The following is a 20,153-nucleotide window of genomic DNA, read 5'->3' as shown; positions in this document are numbered from 1 at the left end:
ACCACTTCGGGAGTGCATTATTTCTCTAATAATTTTAACGGCCTGGAGTCACAACCACACATCAAGACATTGTTAAGATGATTTAGACATTTGTCATGTTTCCGTCCTGAAATCTCGTGTGTGTTGAACTAATTTCTTGTGCACCTCATAAACCTTCCATTGCAATTTCCAAAACGTCATTTTAGAGCTAATAACAGAGGCTTGCTAACGCAGTTATTAATGCAGTCTAACGCACTTATTAGAGAGAGAGAGATTTAGCGCGTGAATACCTGCGTCTGTGCATCTCCAGCCGCAGCGTGTACTAATAGCGAATCTTTAAGTTGAACTGCTTCAAGAACCTCGCTACTGAGAAACAAGTTGCTGTCCGCGTCTCCACGTGTGTGCGCGAGTGCATGTCTGTACTGTGTGTCTGTGAGATAAAACGGGAGAAATCGTGATTTCCGTACATAAAAAAGGTGGAAAACAAGGAAATAGTTTATTTATGTTGTTTGTTATATTTATTTGCTCAGTGTCTTCTGGGGTTTTGGTTCTTTTATTGTTGTAGATAGCCCATAGTATAACAAAAATATTATATATTAATGAGATCATGCTAATGAGCTTAATCTTTTCTTTAATAGATTTGATGTGAAGTCTCAAATGCTCCCCTCCTATAACTTCTCTACACATTCACCAGTCCATCCCCCCCATGTAGTGACCACTACACCAGATTCCTCTGGAACCATCACCATCTCAGAGGATCAAGTAAGAAGGGAATTGAGCAGGCTTAGCTCCACAAAGGCTGTGGGCCCTGATGGAATCAGTCCAAGAATACTGAAAGCCTGTGCCCCGCAACTTTGTGGTGTGCTACAATACATCTTTAACCTGAGCCTATATCTGGAGAGGGTCCCAGTGCTATGGAAAACATCTTGCTTAGTGCCGGTACCAAAAGTAGCACGGCCCTGTGTCCCCAATGACTACAGGCCAGTAGCGCTGACCTGTTGACGTTGGTATTTTCTTTGGGATTTACTTATTGTCATTATGGTTTGGTTCAGTTTCTGATGTCCACTGTAGTGGACACATGATATTTTGAAAATAAACATAAAAAAAAAAAAAAAAGTTTTCAGAATGCTTATTGCCTTCCAAACAATTGGGGAAGTTTTTTTTTCCTGGTAGTCAGGAGGATATATACTTACCTATTTAGACCGATTATTTTTTGTCCAGTGAAAGTCTATATTTGGTTTTATATTAGTTTTAGTCTATAATTGTGTATTATTTTGCTTTATTTTTAACTTGGCTATAAGCAATCTCGGTCATTCTATACACCTCTTTATTTATAGTCTTGCACAGCTGTGACTGTCTGTGTGTGTGTGTGTGTGTGTGTGTGTGTGTGTGTGTGGAGCTCGCAGTGGTCTTTACTTTCGGTTTGTGAAACACAAACCCGAGGACAGCAGCTGTGTCATAAATGAGGCGCAAAAGCTGCGCACAGGGGTCAATCAAACTGGACAGTGGAGCGGCAGGTACGATAACGGCACATTATTTTGGGTAACACTTTGCAGTTTCTATATAATACACATATTGCATGTGCATACTATTAAATACAATAATGATTAAGAATACACTATTACACATTAACTAGCTACTTTGACGGTGTACAGTAACATGGAGTTATAGATTTTACATAATTTCGCGGACTGTGACAACAAAATTGAAAGGAAATTCACCAAAAAAAGACAATTCTGTCATTATTTGCTCCCCCTCATCACTATTCCCTTTTTAAAATATGCAATTAAAGTGAATGCTGACTGTCAGTCATCAATTTGAACATTTCCTTTCGAGTTCCTCAGAAGAGAGAAAGTCACACGGGAAACAGCATGAGAATGAGTAATAATGACAGTTTTCTTCTTCTTCTTCTTCTTTTTAAACGATAACTTTAAACTGTAGAGAAGCTTTCAAAATAAAACTTCGCAGTTTTAACATGTGAAGTGGATTTCAAAGCACAACCGGACTGAAAAAAGATTTGTTTTCATTCGTTTCCTGCTGGTGCTGTAAGACCTTCTCTCTCCGCGTGACCTGCACATCATCAGAAGTTCACTCAAGCGTCAGAGCTGAAGACTTCCTCAGTCCTCAGTCACAGGCTCGCTGGTCACACTACTCCGTGTTATTGCTATGGGTGCGACAGATACTGTGATTAATCGACTATTTTGGAAAAAGGACAGCCTGAAAATCAGGACAGTCTGCATTGTCAAAAACTAACGGGACTGTCAAGCACTTCCTCAAGGCGGTGCATTGTGTGTAAAGGTAAGTGAAAGTTAAAAATCGTCTTCTATGCTAAAGTTCATTGATTGTATAGAATGCCTAATTCAAAGTGACTTATCTATAGCAAAATATGGCACTGTAGCAAACCTATGACCTTGCCACCTGTCCTTAAAATCTTGATATTTGGAGTTTTGTTTTTTTTTAGATGACCTGTGAGTTGGTTTGCTATGACTCCATGACCCCTCTTGTATTTTTATGAAATGTTGACTTCTTGCCATCAGAGAAACTTTCTGTTGACCTCTCTGTAAATAGCAGTTGTTTCTCATTAGCTTGGCTATTTATACTCGCTGTTGGCTTCAGTGTGTTTGTGCCACATGAGGAAGGTCTCAGATCAGTGCAGGAGGACAATATCTTCCAATGCTTCAAAGCCAGATTTGCAATGTGACCTTGACATGATCTTATCTTATAACACTTATTTTTATGCCTTTTTGTAGTTATTAGCGAAGTCTATTGGGTGCCTCCCAATAGGGTGCATACCTTGGCACGATAAAAAAATGAGCAATTGTTAGTTCTACCTGCTCTGATCCTTAAAATGACTTTTGTTGGTGTAACAATGCAGTCAGATGATTCTAGGTTATATTAGACTAACCATTTAATTTAGATGTTACCACATGAAGCACATGTTGTTATTGTCAGCTAAAAATAATTTTTTGACAATTGAAATGAAGTTTAAAGAAAACAAAATATAAATATTACATGGAAAAACTTTAAAAATTGAAATGAAAATGAGAAATGTTGTCATGTAGTTAAATAATATTCAGTTATCTTACAAACAGTAAGATAACTTTTTCTCAAGGTTGTAATTTATAAAGAGAATCTTAGAGAAAAGGTTTTCTTTGCCTGTGTCCTTCTGTAACATTTGCAGGGGCTTTCAGAGTAAGCTGTTTTAATCCCCTGCAAATGGCAAAGTTGATGAAGATGTACGCAAAGGGTTTGTCATAGACAATGAAGTGTGTTGCACCCTACATGTATCTGCTCATAAAACCACATGCATGTTTCATTAATGTTGGTGTTTTTTTGTCTTTTGAGGTTACACCTAGTTCCTCATTTTATGATTAGGAGCATGGAGGGCATTTGTTTTGAAGTCAAACCCAGAGATGACCCAATCAAAGCTCACCCTCTCTGTGCCCAAACACTTCCTGGATCAGAGGATAAGAGGAAGAAAGAGGAAGAGGAAGAGGAGATTCAGTACAGGCTAACTCTGGTTGGATCTTTGGCCATCCATCCACAGACCACCATGGCGATGCTCCCCTGGGTTGTGGCTGAGATACGGAGGCAGCGGCTGGGGGAAAATAACAGAAACCTTGAATTCAATGGTGCTCACTCTCCAGAGGTCAGATTATTTGATACTAATTAAATGTAATATTAAAAATACATGTTATAAAAAAAATAAATAATAAAAAAATAAAACAAAAACAATGATGTAAAGCCTAATTGTAAATGTATTGTAAAGATACACTACTGTTTAAAAGTTGGGGTCTGTTAGTCTGTTATGTTTTTGAAAGAAGTCTCTTATGCATATCATTAATATATAAATAAATATTTTCTCAGTTTCAAATAACTATATTGTATTTTAATACATTTTCAAATATGATTTATTCCTGTGATGCAATGTTGAGTTTTCTGCATCATTACTTCAGTCTTCAGTGTCACATGATCCTTCAGAAATCAATTTAAATCATGCTGATTTGATGCTCAAGAAACATTTCTGATTATTATAATGTTGAAAACAGTTGTGCTGCTTAATATTTTTTTGGAAACAGTGATACATTTTTTTTTTCAGGATTCTTAGCAAGTTCAAGAGAATATTTATTTGAAATGGAAAACATAACAAATGTCTCAACTGTCAGTTTTGATCATGCTGAATAAAAGTATTATTTAAAAAAAAAGTCTTACTGACCCCAACATTTTCAGAAAGAAAGTATACAAAGAAGTATTATTAGTATAAAAATACTATGGTACTTATTATTGACTATATTGTTGTACTATATTATGTACATATATAGAATATCTTGTTGGCATCATGGCACTTTTTGGTACTTCTTTACTTGTATTTTTTTCTCTCTGATTGTCCAAGGTTCGAGATCAGCCTGTGGTGCTGAAGATCTCATCCAGTAAAGTGTGCTGCATTCTGGAGACGGCAGGCCCGGGGAAGCCATGGGACCCATTGCAACATATGGTTCTGTTTGATCACAGGCCTCATCGTATCACCAAACTCATTCACAACAGCCAAGAACCCAGCTATTTTGGCTGTCTGCTCAGAGAGGAGAAGAAAGCAGCCTGCTATGTATTCCGCTGCCAGGACCACATGAAGGTAAGGGGACATTTTTTGGATTAGTAGCATTTAATTGAGTAATACAGAATACAAATATAAAAAAGGTAAATGCAACTTATTTCACAATTTTGCCTTTTTTTCTAACAATTCTGAGTTTATATCTCATATTTCTGATTTTTTTTTTTTTTGCAGAATTCTGAGTTTACATCTCGCAATTTTGACATTTTTTGTCTCGGAAATCTGAATTTACATCTTGTAATTCTGACTTTTTTTCTTGGAATTGCGAATTTACATCTCACAATTCTTTTTTTTAGACAACCTTACCTGAAAAGTCAGAATTGCGAGATGTCAGTTCGCAATTGTAAGATATAATCTTGGATTTCTGAGAAAAAAAAAAAGAGAATTGTGAGTTAATAAATCCCAACTGCAAGATAAAAACTCGCAATTCTGGGGGAAAAAAGTCTGAATTTTAAGATATAACCTGTGAGAAAAACTGTGAGATAAAGGTAATATTATTGAGATAAAGGTCACAATTACCTTTTTTAGATTTGTATTCCATACCAAGCAGTGCCACTATAACAATAAATTAGTGTTGGTAGATTTGAGATTATTGTGTTTATGACTGTTAGAGGTTTACCATAGGTGTTATTCTCACATATGACTTTGAAGTGAATCTTTTGATGAGGGAAAGCTCAGATGTTTAAATGTCAGCCCTCCCTCCTTATGGGTGTGTGCATCTGTGCATGCATGAGTTTTGTGTTAATAAGACACAGTACCATAACAGCACAATGACAATCAGAGAGAACAACCAGAATGTCATTTTACAAGAGTGGTGTCCATGCAAACAAACATATCACCAACTATGCTAGAGTGTTGCAGGTAGGCAGTTGCTAAGTTGTTTAGGATGTTGCGTGAAATAAGAGAACAAAAGGATGTCTTTGTTGTAGTGGTAAACCATGGTGGTTTATTACAGTGGACAGAATGTTCATGAATATTGGCTCATAGTGATGGAGTATAAGGAGATATAAATTGTGAAGCTTCCCGCATTTAGGCAGGATGTAGATCTAAGTTGTCATAGTAACCATTTCCTGTGTCAGTGAGCCAGCCACAATGTGGCTACGGACTCCTGGTGACTCTATTGTCGTGGTAAACAGACAGAGAGATAGAAAGAGAGATAGACAGGTGCAGGTCTTTTAACAACCTGTCACTTTCCAAAATCAGTGTGTGCGTGCAAGTCTGAATGTCTGAGATGCAGATCATAGTGGTGTTCCCTCGACTTCACATGCTCTATGATCTTTTTTTAAACTGAAAAACAACAGTTGAATGACCTCTTCATTTATCCATAAATTATCAGCTTTCATGTTAGCTTTGCAGCCAATTTAACCATAATTCAAACAAACATAATTCCGCATCTTTCATGCAAGACTGAGGCCTCGCAGATGTGCTTTACAAATGCCTTTGTATCCTTTCATGTTGTTCATTATGTCTCTGTAATATTAGAGTGACACCTGTGAAAATAACAAGTCACATTTAAGCTATGGCATGTGTTTTATGGGTAACTTAAAGTCCTGATGAAACAGGAGTGAAAGATATTTTCTTCTATATTGCGATGTACATCTGAGTGTAATGGATTATCAAAATAGAAACAAATGCAGGGTGGTGACTTGGTTCTGTTCATCAGCTGTTGATTGGATTTTGAGATGTCAACGTTGGATTCAAAAGAGAATGCAAGCTTGCAGTTGATTGTGAAGGGCCGGAGTTTAAGCAGAGTAAAGGATTGGAGAAATCCGGCATACGTCACCAGAGAAAAGTCTGTAGTTTCAACAGGTAAATAAATGGGTCATAACCTTTTCATTAAAAATTATGAGGTCAAAAAAAATGATTGGATGAATCGTTCACAATAATATCAATAACATGCATTTAGAAAAGAAATAGGGTGAATTTTCATTTCATGTAATTTTGCCCAAAAAATATGGTTTGTAGTAATGCACTTGCAAATTAGATTTTTTTTTGTCAAAATATTACTTAAGCTTACATTTTTGTTAAAGCACTTAAAATAAATTTTTCCATAAAAAAGGTGTTTGGTCTGCAAAGTTGTCTAACTCCATTTTCACTAGATGAATGAACTTCTGGTTAAGGTGGCATCCCACTAGCCATCTGGAAACAATTTGATTTTACGGTAACACTTTAGATTAGGGAACACTATTCACAATTAACTAGTTGCTAATTAGCATGCATATTACTAGCATATTGGCTGTTTATCAGTACTTATAAAGCACATATTAATGCCTTATTCTGTATAACCACATTTTAGAAATCTACACTCTCAGAAAAAAAGGTACAAAAGTTGTCACTGGGGCAGTGCCTTTTCAAAAGGCACACCTTTGAACCTAAAGAGGCCATATTGGTACCTTAAAGGTTCAAAAGTGTACCTTTAGAAAAGGATTTATGTGCTTAAAGGATTTAGTGCATTTATGATAGACTTTTAATTGTAATTTTATATCATCCAAAGCCTCATTATGAGAGTTATTTTTTATGTTAGTATGTTCAAGAGACAGTACTGATGTATGGAGATGAATTATACAGTATATGGTGATGCTGTACATCACAATATTTTATTATTAAAGGGGTCATATGATGCTTTTTTAAAGATCATTATTTTTTGATAAAGAATATCTCTTTGGTTTTGAGACTTTAGTCTTTGCAACTTCAGGGATCTTATCTATGCACAATAAGCTTGTAACACTCCAAAGAGAAAGGAAAACTTGAAATCGCATCATATGACCCCTTTAAAATGAATGACCTATGATGGAACACCATAGGAGGTGAAAAATTTAATGTGACTTTACACAAACAAAGTTAAGTGATTTTGTTAAGCTAGTTACATGCCAACATGTATAATGTTTAAGTTTTGTGGCTATATTCAAAATTTTATGTATTTTGACATTTATTTAATTATTTAACATTATTCCAGATAAAACAAGAATTAATTTTCTTTTGCACTGCCTCTATGGCTCATGTAATATATTTATAATGCTTTAAGTATTAATAAGGAGTGAGACGTGTTTGCTGTTTAGTATGTTTTTTGAAAATTATCCGTCATCCAAATTTTGACTTCACTCACACGGTCAACCAGAGACTGGAGAGATATGTTCTTCTAATCTGGTTACATTGGAAGATAAAGCTGTATATCATCTGCATTAAAATGGTATGAGATCTGATACTTCCGAAAGATCTTGGCTAAAGGAAGAAGAGAACAAAACAGGGCCTAAAACAGAACCCTGCAGTACCCCACATGTACATGCAGCTTGGACAGAGGTAAAATTCTCAATAGCTACAGAAAATGTAATGGAAAAAAAAAGATTAGATAGATCTCTGTTACAGTGTCAAGGGACAGGATCAATTTAAGTAGGACAGAGAGATAGAGAAACAGATTTGTGTGTGTTTGGGACAGAATAGAATAAAATGTGCCACAAAAAACTTGCTTTAGGTTAAAGAAGAAGAAGAAGACAGTACAGTTTGAAAAAAAAAAACTTGACTCACTGAATATATTTAATTTAGTGTGGAATTTTGGAGAGTCACTTTGGTTCAACGTATGGGGTCCAAACATCTGACAGCATATTTATTACACATTTAAATCTCTAAATAAAGTTTTGATGTAAAATATTTTGTTGAAAAACGATAGATATTTTTGCTTTCATTGAAGCACAAGATGCTCTTTGGATAATTATCAAATTATGCTGGACAGTGTGATAGTCATTAAAGCAAATGACATAAATTCTAAAATATTTTAAAAATTATGTTTAATAAAATGTTTAAAATTTGCAATGAAAAAGTATTAAATTGGAGAAAATGTTTCTACAGTCTATCAGTTTATACATTGTTATAATTAAAATTTTGTAATGAAAAATATTTTATTAAATAAAAAAAGCAAATTTATACAATCTGTCAGTTTATTCTGTTATGCCATAGCTATATGTTCCTACAGTTTGTCAGTTTATAAAGTGTCACATGATCATTTCTGATTAAAAATATCCTATAAAATAGAAAAAAAATACTATGTTTGAACAGTCTATCAAGTGACTGTAAATCCTATCTGCCACCAGGTGGTGGTCAAATCCTGATCTTGGAAAATATGTAATGTGCGGAGAGTGAATAATTATTTCAGTCAACAACCATTAATATTATTATTTATAAATAATCTTAACCCTAGTCTAAACATAACCAAAAATGTGTTTATTTATATTGCAACTAGTTACTAGATTATTGCAACACCCTTCCCATGTGATCTACATGAAACTTATTTTGTAAGCTTAAATTGAACACTTTCCACCAAGCACAAGACTGTCAGGGTTGTCTTCCCGTGGATGTGATATGATCTGATCCTCCAGTGGAATTTTCTCTCATCCTGTGAATGTTGCCGTCACATCCCACCGAGCGCCGTTCAAACGGCTACACACACTACAAACTCCGAGTAGTCTGGCTTTCTCCATTAGATCTGGATGGCTGAAGCGAGGAAAGCGCGCTTTCACATCTTTCATTTACTGCGGAGGGATGTGAAAAGCGAGCAGGAGACCGTGAGTACCTTTATAAAGTTTGTTTGGAATTTGTTAATTTGGAAAGTGTAACGTTACGTGTGTTAGCATGCTTAGCTAGTCGGTTAGCCACTAATAAGAGTTTACTGAACATTAGCCCACTGAAAAATAATTAATTCCGTTGTTATTTCATTAAATTGTTTCGTTTTCCCCCCTGTGAAGAGCGAATAATGAATTGTTTATATAAATCCTTATAAAGTATATTTAGATAATTAACTTTTTCTTTGTGAAGTTGTCTTAGTGGATCTGTTTCAACGTACCGAGCTGCCTATCTAGACAGCATTTCTGGGCATCGATTCAAATGTTCATAATGCGCCGAAGGGGACCACTATGCTGTCTAGGTAGGCAGCTCACTGTGTTTTGAGACATAAACAGTCTGTCAGTTTGCTAATAAAGTAATAGGCTACTTCGAATATTATGGTTAAGGTCAAACAGTGGTATTGTACATACTGGTCTAAATTAATCTAGGTAACATGGTGGTTATTTGATAGTTTACTGTAGCTGTATTGCACAGTCATTTATCTTCATGTAGGAAGGGATCAGACTTATTGAAAGCTGATTTTTGGAGTTGAGATGGTTTAAAGTGCTTTATATGTAAATTCAACATAATGTATCAAACATGTTGAAAAATGTTGAGAGCAAAAGGGTGGTGCTCATTCAAACAGCAGTCTGTTCATAGACTAATGACACTCGGATCATTGTGGAGTGAGATTGATGGAGTTTCAGATGTATTGTGAGAGGAAGGAAAGTCAAGAACAAGATGGGGAAGTGTGCATGAGGGATATCAATCATTTACATAGACTATAAAAGCTGTTTTTGCACATGAATGAAGGAGGGCAATGAATATAATTAGTCATTTTCTCCCAGCCTGTCATATTGTGTTTTGTGTTCACTTTTGTAGTGGCCATCTCACCGTCTGGTTTCTATAACTTTGTAGATGTGTTGTGCTCAGTGTAATTCAGTAGTCCCTTCAGGTCTTCTTGTGGTGTTTTGTGTGTTTGGCTGCCACATATTCTTCAGTAGTAAATGGATCCACCTCATTTCTAGCTGTGTGTCACAGACGGTCACGTGTCCCACGCTCAGTTCCACTTCATGTGACCGGTGCTCCCTCCTTCTTTTAAAAAGTTCCTCAACCTGTGCGTGTACGCAGAACTTAAAAACCTGTAGTTTTGTGTGTGTTGTTAATACTGCTATATATAAATATATATATATATATATATATATATAATTTAAATGAAACTGTTGTAATTATTCTAATATGTATTTTATTATTATTCACATAAAATAATCACACTTTTACACTGTTAGTCTGAGTTTTAATAAAACTATTCTAACTGAAGTTTTTGTTACATTGATTATTACATTTTTAAATAGAGATGCATCGATCGATGCTGTCAGTAAATCGAAAGAAAATCGGAATCTGCAAAAATCGGTATTGGCAGGTCACACTTACAAAAAAAATCGGTCATCGGAATTGGCCAAGAAAATTGCAATCGGTGCATCTGTATTTTTAAATGCATTTTTTTGATAAATTCTCACTTTTAAATATTTTACTAATTTTAATCAAAATATGATGTCATAAAATTGCATGTATAATAATCATACAATAATTAGAATAATGTTGTTTATAATGCTATAATAACTATAACATTTAACACTGCAGGACATTGCTGTCATTGCTTGTCATGCAGCTACCCATATATGGGCTGTTCCTTGCATTTTATCTCCTAACCATATGACTAATTTAGCTGTTTTAGTTGAGTTGTGGTAATTAAACGACATCATCATCTAGTATTTCCTCTTTGTTCCTGTGACTTGCTGACCTCAAAAACCTGAACTTTGAGATAGTGGTCTTGTTAGTTTGTGTGCGGTGGTTTTGTACTCATGGGAAATGTGTTTGGAATATCATTTTGTTTTATCACACTGTTGTTTTAAAAGTCTATAACACAGTGAAATATGACAGATACATTAATGTAAATATTAGTGAAATGACACAGTGATTTAAAAGAATGTTAAAGTAAATTATCTTTGACATTTGTCTGGATTGTTTGTCCCTCTTGTCCAGAAGTTTTCCAGCATTCTGTGTATAGGTAGGTGTGTGTGTGTGTGTGTCTGGATAAAGTCAAAGCTGTTTTTTTCCCGGGTTGGAACTGTGTGGCACTTCCCAGACTCCCTTGTGTTCTGTGTGTCTCTCTCTCCCCCTCCCTTGTTTAGATGTTAATAGGTTTGGTGTTGCATCGAAGTGCTGAGGCCAGCTATTTTTTAATGATTATGCCAGCACTAAAGACGTTTAAGCTGTTTGTGACTCACCCAAGTTGTTCATCAACTTGACTGTCAAGGTATTTGTAGTTAAAAATGCCCAAAGCAGTTCAACCTCCATTCACTTTGACTGGTTTAAGTTGTTGAATGAGTTCAGATCTTGGTGCTTTGTTTGCTAATAATAACCTGATCTTCACCAAAGCTGCCTGCCGCTTTCACTCATCCACTGAAGGTCAGGAGCTGTTTGTTAGGGCCTTTTCTGCTCTTCTGTGTTCATGCTAAGCTGAAAGGGCACTGACTTCTCTTTATTTTTGGATTACTCACTGTTCCAACCCTCCTGACTTCCTCTGTGTGAGTGAGTGAGTGAGTGAGTGAGTGAATGTGTGTTACTGAGTAAAAACAGACCATGTGTTTGTCTGTCTTAAGTGTTCTTGGGCACAGAAAACTGTGGCTTCTTGTTCACGACAGAGAGGGATGTGTAATAATAGCAGAAGTTTGAAAAGGTGCATCTTGCACCACAAGCATGTCTAGAGATTATATTTTTCTTCAAATCAATCAATATGAAGTTAAAATTGACCCTATTTACTTATTATAAATATCCCTGGTCTTTTTTTGAATGATTCGTCATTGCATATTTTTCTAAAAAAAAAGTTATCATTCTAATCTTAAATTTCTATCTATCTGTCTAGATAAATATATATAGATATGAAGAGATTGTAGATATATTATTTTGTTTTTGAATACTTGTATCAATCTGGTGTGATTTGCCCAGTTATCATTAGCAAACCAATTCCCAGTGTATAAAATAAGTCCCATCCTTAAGTTTTATAAAGCACATTTTTTTAAGAGTATGTGACATTTTTATATTCAAGCACATTCCTTCCCCAGTTTTCAGTTCCATAATGTCAAATAATGAAAGAAAATTAGTGGTCGACCGAAATTGTTTGTTTGACAGCCGGTACCGATATCTTGGAAAGCAGGGTGGCAGATGACCGATATAAAGATTTGCGGCTTTTGAGAATCGATATCGAATCGACGTCATTTAAAAAAAACAATTAATCGAAAAAATCAATTTTTTTGCCCAGCCCTACTTAGCATCGATGCATAGCTGGTCAGCTGAGCCTTCTAAAGTGGCGCTCAAAGTTAAAATGATTTCAACAGCGTGTTTCATTACGTCTCTTTGAATGAATGAATCAGTGTTTTTGAACGTGTAGTTGAATGACAGTCCCTTTCCACCACCTTGTGGCGCAACACTGTAACTGCACTGACTGACAGACCGTCTAGAACGCGCGCCGGAGGAAATATCAATAGAAAGTCTCTTGTCCAGTCAGATTAGAAGATCAGATTACAACTAGGCTAACTGTTATACATATAGGCTAACGATAGCCTAACGATCTTATTTTCAGGTTTATGTTCTGTTATGTGGACCGTTATTTTGTCATTCTCTTTTGTTTACTTCACTTCCTGTTTCAACTCTATTTGGTTTTGGTTTCATTGTCTTCTGAATATGACCTCGTTAGTTATATCGTAACACATACACACATGAATTATATATATATATATATATATATATATATGTATGGCGATAATACCGCATACCGCGCTATTGAGCCACTCAAAATTACCGCAAGGGAAATTCCCTCACCGTGACAGCCCTAACTGTAAGCAAACCTCCACACAATCAGACACTGTTACCACAGATAAAGCCATCCCAGAGAGAGCAGAGAAGAGAAGGGAGGAGGAGAGTATGAGAGATTGTAACTTTGCTGTGTTTCTGAAGGTGATCTTCCTAGAAAGATGTCACGGTACGCCGCTCTGGCTGAACCACATTGTTCTGAATCAGCAGGGCAGGCGGAGCCAGAGTCAGCCCTAGGTCCTAAAAAGCAGAGGAACAGCTAAGAGAGGGAGAGAGAGAGAGGGAGGGACAGAAAAGAACAGAGAAAGCTTTGAGGGACTCACACTTACCATCTGAAGGTATAGGAAAGTAAAGGTGAGGACGCAGGAAAGTGAGAAAAAAGTGAGGAAAGCTGGGATGAGGGAGAACACAGGAAGGTGACGATCAGGTTTGGACATGCCTTCTCTGCGTAGATGGCTCAGTCAGGTGAGTTATACGAGTGTATGAGAAAGTGTTCATTGTTACTTATGATCATAACATTTCCAGTGTAACGTAAATAATGTGTATCATATATTTCCTTTGACATCCTTTATTTGTTTACTAGTCATTTGCATGACAACATGGTTCCCATTGTTGTTTTCCTCAACAATTAGGCTGGAAGCAAAACTTTGACCATTGAAGCATCTGAACTGTTGTGTGGTTAGTTCATTTTATTTTGGCATCCTAGCTAGAATGAAGACATTATGGTCTGCTTATGCATAGTTGTAGCTAGCAGCCAAAAATTCTCTGATATTCCTGGTTGCAACAGGCTCTTATGCAAGACAAGTCTTGTTGATACTTGAATTTACAAGTTCATCATCTTTGGCACAAAAGCTTGCAACCTTGGACTCATGAGATTATTAACAAAAAGAAGAGACTTGATTTACATAGATTGAAAGTCCATTAAATATCATTTGATGATTAATGATCTTCTGCAGTGTGGTTTTCAACAGGATTTCTGTTGCTTTCACCATAAGCATTGCATCCAGACTGATCTGTGAGCATTTAAGCGTGTTACATTTCTTCCTGTTTAGTTGTTTTCTTGTTGTCATCCTATTCTCATAAAAACGGCCAATTAAATTACTCTCACACTGTGGTAGCCAATCAAATTATTCCTTTATAATGCTGCACTAAATAGATTAAAGCCAATTTTTGGGTGTACTAACCCTTTAAGCAAGGTACAAGCAGATCAGAAATCAGATTAGAGATTATTGCATGTTTATGAAACGCAGTTATACAGATAAAAGCTATTCAGGTTATTTTGGCTGGTTAAAATTAGTCACAGCTCACAAAACCACGTTCAGATGAACTCTATGGGTGTGCTGATAGATCTTAGTGTTAAACTATAGGCCTGCTTTGGATCCAAACCTACTTAAAGCGATAGTTCACCCAAAAATGAACAATCTTTCATCAACAACATGAGGTTGAGTAAATGATGACAGAATTTTCAGTTCATCAATGCACATTATTCAAAAAGTAATATAAATGCTTTGTAATCTTTGTAACATTGTTCGTAATCGTTCATCAGAATAATACATTTATGCATTTGCTTTAATCCAAAGTGACTTCCATTGCGTTTTAGGTATACATCTGATCAGTTCAAGCATTCCCTGGGAATTGAACCCATGACATTGGGGTTGCTAGCACCATGCTTTTCTTTTTGAGCTACAGGAATACTATACTTATAACTTGTTTCTCTTTTAAAATTTGTTTTAAAATAGGCTTATGCCAGTTAGGCTGTGTGTGTTATTGGTTATTGTTAACCAATAGCCAAATAATGGCTTCGTAATTCTTTTCTAAAGTAATTTCATTGTAGTTAACAGTATTAAAATTAAGGTTACGCCAACAATAGAATTGAAAAAAAGCATTACCAGTTGGCTGTGTCAAGATGCTTTTGAGGATGGCTTTGAGCTTCCACATCCTCATCAAAAAAGCCTCTTCATATTCAGGAGGAGAGTAGACTGCAAACTCGCATTCTGGTCTGGCTCCATTCTGGTATGGAAAGCCCATTTTTCATTATCCAACTATTATCCTGATGGATAAAGTCATGTTGGAAAATGTTATATTTTTTAATATCCAGTTTCACTCTGAAATATGTATAATTATTAAAGTAAATTGAGCAATGAATGCAATAAAAAGAGCTGAGATTTTGGATCTACTAACACTAGACAATGGTTGATTGTGCTTCTGGATTCACAGTAAGTCTTTTAACACCTTTATTTAAGACAGATGATGAGTCAGTATTCAACATAATATCCTGATCTCATATCCTGAAATTCTGATGATCAGGCCCAACCGTCTTCACATAAACATGCACACACTTTGACTCACACACTAGGGCATGCTGAATCAGACCTAGGCACATAAAAAAAGAAAATGCATGGATTGGTTTCTGACCAGGGCTCTAATGAAAAGCACTCATTCAGAAACATTCAGCTGTGCGATAGCTTTGATTAGCCAAAGGGTTTGTACCACACTGCCCACATAGCAGCCTTTTGAAGAGTTCTTTAGCTGATCAGATTACTGGGCAACATCTCCACATCTCCATCAGATAGCTGAGGGTGCAGTAAGTTCAAACCAGCACAAATATACATACGCACAGTTTACTATGCTCTCTGCCCTAATATACTAGCTACCTTCTTTGTCTGTATATATACTTACACTGTGACCCCAAAACATTTAAACAATTTAAGCCACAATTAAAATATCAAACTAAGTTGCATCTGCAAACAAATAACGCAAGAGTTTTTCTAACTTCACTTTTAACCAATATGACCCAAGGTCATTTGCTGGTATGTAGGAAGTCAGTTCCCTTCCTAGGTCCTAGCAGGTGTATCACATTATCTATAAACATTTTCCACTAACATTTAAGAACCAGAAAGCATCCAATTACTTTGTGTCTTCATTTTAAACAGATTAACTATTGTTTGATGATGGTCAACTAGTTTTGGTTGTCTTCAGGCATTCTTAAAGGATAGCACACACAAAAATAAAAATGGTAATTTATTTACATTTATACATTTAGCAATTGCTTTTATTCAAAGCAACCTACAAAAGAGGATATATTCGTAATACACAATGACTACGTTTACATGGACATCAGTAATCTAATTATTTACCTTATTCTAAATAAGCCAATATTATGATTTGGTGTTTACATGAGTTGCTTTTAGAATATTCCTTTCATGTTCCTGTTTTACATGTTATAGTTCATAGTTCGATTAATGGCACACGTCATTACGTCCCCACGTGATGCCATCCGACGTCCCCTCCGGAATTTCACGTATAATCGTGAATGATAATGCCATGTACAGTTTTGGGTGTTTCATTTTTAATTTTATGAAAGCTTCAAATGCAGTTAATTATTTCTACGTGCATACAGACGATGGCGGTGTTGAAGCTCTTTTATTTGCCGTCAAACGGTTGACCACTGCTGTGTGTGTATCCTGTCGCAAAATGCGGCGAAAAGTCCTACACGACGGTAGGGCTTTCAAAAAAAAATTATAATTTGGAATATTCGTCGAATTTAAAATAAAAATCCTAATTCGAATGCAAAAATGTTGCATTCGAATTTTAGGTGTGCGTCAGGCAGCCAGTGGCGCACGAGATGCGATGACGATGTAAGTGTCGTTGCATTTTAATGTTTTTGTTAGCCTATCCGGTTGAACCCACTGGATGCGGCGCTGCTACGTTGTTCATTCAAAATATTGCAGAAAAAGAGAACAATCAATGCGGGGAAGATGTTGTTTACATCAAAACCGAAACCAAGCCGTTCACACAGATTGCACTTTAACTTTGAAAAAACATATCTCGAGACTTTATGGCGGGGTTTCTCCCCCATCCCACTGCAACTCGTGTTTTTAAATTAAAAATGTAATCTGTGTGATTGGCTTTCGGTCCTTTGTATTAACCCTCTTGTGGCCTCAGGAGAGAAGCCAAAAGCTTTTCTTTACCCTAACTGAAATTATGCATTTTAAATTCGAATTTAGTTTTTCAGCCATTTTGACAGCCCTAGTGAGTATGTTTGTGTGTAAGTGTATTGGTTTAAGAATGTGGGGACCTCATTTTCTCACCTTAATGTTATTCCAAACCTGTATGACTTTCTTTCTCCTATAGAACACAGAAGATATTTTGAAGAATGTTGTTAGGCAAATAGTTTTGGTTCCCATTGATTTCCATTTTATGGTCAAATAAATATAATGAAAGTCAGTGGGAACTGCAACTCTTTGGTTACCAACATTCTTCAAAACATATTCTTTGGTGTTCCACAGATAAATTCGAATTTTTGGGTAGACTGTCCCTTTAATGCTTTGATTTGTCAACCAGTCGTTCAGGCAACCCATCAACTAGTCAGTTTTGCTGCTCCCTATTTGTTAAATACAACTTGCTTTGACATTTTGTGTAATGCTCTGTCATTCATGTGTTTTAACACTCTAAGTGACATTTAATCTGATTCATGCCAACCCGAACATGCAAAACTATTCAAAGGAAGAGAATGGCTAGTCTGAATGACTAGTTTTCCGATATTCTAGAAAGGTATTTTTTTTTTTTTTTGTATATTTATATACAAAAAAAACAAAAATAGAGAAAGAGAGAGTTAGGGGAGTGGCTCCCCTAACTCTCAATTTCTCTATTTTTTTTTTTCTGTTTACAGAGACATTTTGTGTAAAATTCAACTAAATCAGTTGCAGCATCTTTAACTGGGACGTGTCCAAATTTTGGGGCCATTGCACATACAGTCAGCCTCAGAAGCCTACTACAAAGTTCACCGTGTCCCACAAAAGACCATCCAAAGTGGTGGCAATATTATACTTTAACAGCTAATGAATGACAATACAAGAATCTGTAGATTGTGGTGGAACTACATTGACTTACTGGTCACAAGCCTGTAATTCCGTGCTTATGAAACAACTCCAAATTGAGCTTGTGATATAGCCTAAGGTATTTTCCCAATGTTCGCTGTTCTCTTTGGCCAGCCTGTTTGGCTTTTTGTTTTTTCTTTGGATGTTGCTGAAATAGACTTCGCTCCGCATACCAGTGAATTAAAGATTTGATTAGCAGAAAAATAACCAACTGCAGCTAAATGCTGCAGCTGTCTGGTGCAAACAGCTTAGATGCACTCTACTGCCCTTTACAGTGAGGTGACCATTTGTGCAGGCCTGTCAGTGAACTATATCTGAAGCAGTGTTTTTTTAATACCGGATTTGTCTTAATTAATATAAGTATGTAGGTGTGATGGGATACATTTGGTGTAAACACACTATAACAACTCACATTAGCTCAACTTCTGCAGAAAACAAGATTCCAGTGTAACAGATCCATCTGCTTTTGGCCTTGTTAAAGGAGGGTTTTTGGAAAATATCTACAGTACTTGTTTGAAAATGCCCTTTGTGGAAAATCATCTGGGTTGGTGGTAAATGCTCTGGTAGTTTTGCTCTTTTTAGTATCATGGAGATGAGTTATAGAGTGGTATTACTTTGTTATTGTGGAATAGCCTTTCCTCCATAAGGAATTTAAAGTCATATCTTTGTTACTTTTGTGCGTAGTTGAAAACACATTCTTCCATTTGTCTAATGGACAGGAATGATACATCAAATTATGTGTCTTTGTGGTGGAGACGTATGCTATTACTTATATAGGCAATCAGGCTTACAATTTTAATCTGCTAAAGCTGAAAAAACAAACAAACACTAATGGACCCAAGCTATATCATAAATGTAGTTCATTACTGTTATTTTTTTGAGAAGACTTTTTGACCACAGTAATCTTTGACCCTTCAGTTGAGCGTTTTAATGATTCTCTAGATAATCTCATATTCATAACAGAGAAAACTATAGTAAATGTTCTCTGAGGGATAGCATAGTTCTTATAATTCAACAAAGTATATTCTTTATCATATTCCCACCCAGCTACTAAGAACATTGTGAGGAAATGGAAGTGTGTCATGTCTCTCAGCATGAAATTAATTTTTGAAAGTGGTAATGTTTTGCAAGACTGTGTGTCTGTCACACCGTCACTGCTGCTGATGTTTATACAGTAGTTCTTCTGAACCCTCCTCTTCTGGAGTGACGTTTACACTCAGATTTTCCTTATGGTAAAGTAACTCATCAATAACGTAATTCATGTTTCCTCCAGCAGCTATCACACTAGCAATGATAAAAGACATATTTCCCCAAAAACTGTTATTCGTTTCTATGTGTTTCTTAATGTTGATAAATTAACAATGCACTCTTAGTGCCATATAAGAACAAATTTGAATTCCCCAAGTATTTTTATTCGTTTTGTTAATAAAAGTTCTATGTTTTATATATAGGCTAAAATCAGTTTGACGCAATTGGCGCTGAACTGCCGCTACTTCAAAAGTGAAAGTAAAATGCGGACGCCGCTTTTAAGCTATTTAAAAGTGAAGGAATGCGAGGAAAAGAGAGAAAATTCAAACAAACTAAAAACGAACAATTGCTTTACTCCGAATTGCCGCTATTTGAAAGTGAAAGTAAAAGTAAAACGCGCGCACAGCTTTTACAAGCTATTTAAAAGCGAAGGAAAGCGAGGAAAAGAAGGAACGCCCCGCGGTGATACCGGTATTACCGGTGTTGTCACACGTCGATTAACCGGTGGGAAAATTTCCTCACCGTCACAACCCTATTCCCCAAAGAACTTTTCAGCAAGCAGTTCTTAAAAGAACAATTTTGTATGCTATAATCTAGTGTTGTCATGGTACCAAAATTTCAGTATTCGGTACCAATACCAGTGAAAATCCACGGTTCTCGGTACCAATTTCGGTACCAAAGCAAAACACAAAAACATGCTAATTGAACAACATTTTTATTAATAACATTAAACAAAAATTAAATGTACAAAACCAATGCCATTCTTTATACTTATTTAAAAGTGTTTCAAGTTTTCCCACAAGTAATAAAAGTAAGAAAAAAGTAAACAAGTTTCACCCAAAAGTTTAGTCATAGTTCTGCTGCGACTGAAAAACATCCGTGAACCGTTGTCTGTTTTAGGGTTTGCTGGTGTGTTTCAGGATCTTCCTCAGGCTGCAGCTGTAAAAGGAAAATATAATATACTT

At 36.0% G+C, this 20,153-nt stretch overlaps 1 protein-coding gene across 7 annotated transcripts in view; it reads left to right on the top strand.

Moving 5' to 3' along the window:
• The first annotated feature begins 2,092 nt into the window (after positions 1-2,092).
• The window catches only part of LOC107702353 (TBC1 domain family member 1-like), a 63,412-nt gene continuing 45,351 nt past the window's right edge, over positions 2,093-20,153 (top strand). For 4 of the 7 annotated variants that reach the window (XM_016504642.1, XM_016504640.1, XM_016504644.1 and 1 more), the window contains exons 1-3: positions 2,093-2,277; positions 3,325-3,628; positions 4,373-4,609. In XM_016504642.1, coding sequence (XP_016360128.1) covers positions 3,347-3,628; positions 4,373-4,609 — 519 coding nt within the window. In that variant the 5' untranslated portion in view covers positions 2,093-2,277; positions 3,325-3,346. Of the gene's footprint in view, positions 2,278-3,324; positions 3,629-4,372; positions 4,610-8,909; positions 9,148-13,300; positions 13,526-20,153 lie in introns of those variants that run through there. The other 3 variants (XM_016504641.1, XM_016504645.1, XM_016504646.1) reach the window with 3 other exon arrangements.

The sequence above is a fragment of the Sinocyclocheilus anshuiensis genome, unplaced genomic scaffold, assembly GCF_001515605.1.
Source record: "Sinocyclocheilus anshuiensis isolate Anshui unplaced genomic scaffold, SAMN03320099.WGS_v1.1 scaffold86, whole genome shotgun sequence".
NCBI classification, from domain to species: Eukaryota; Metazoa; Chordata; class Actinopteri; order Cypriniformes; family Cyprinidae; genus Sinocyclocheilus; species Sinocyclocheilus anshuiensis.
This window is presented reverse-complemented; position numbering and strand designations above follow the sequence as displayed.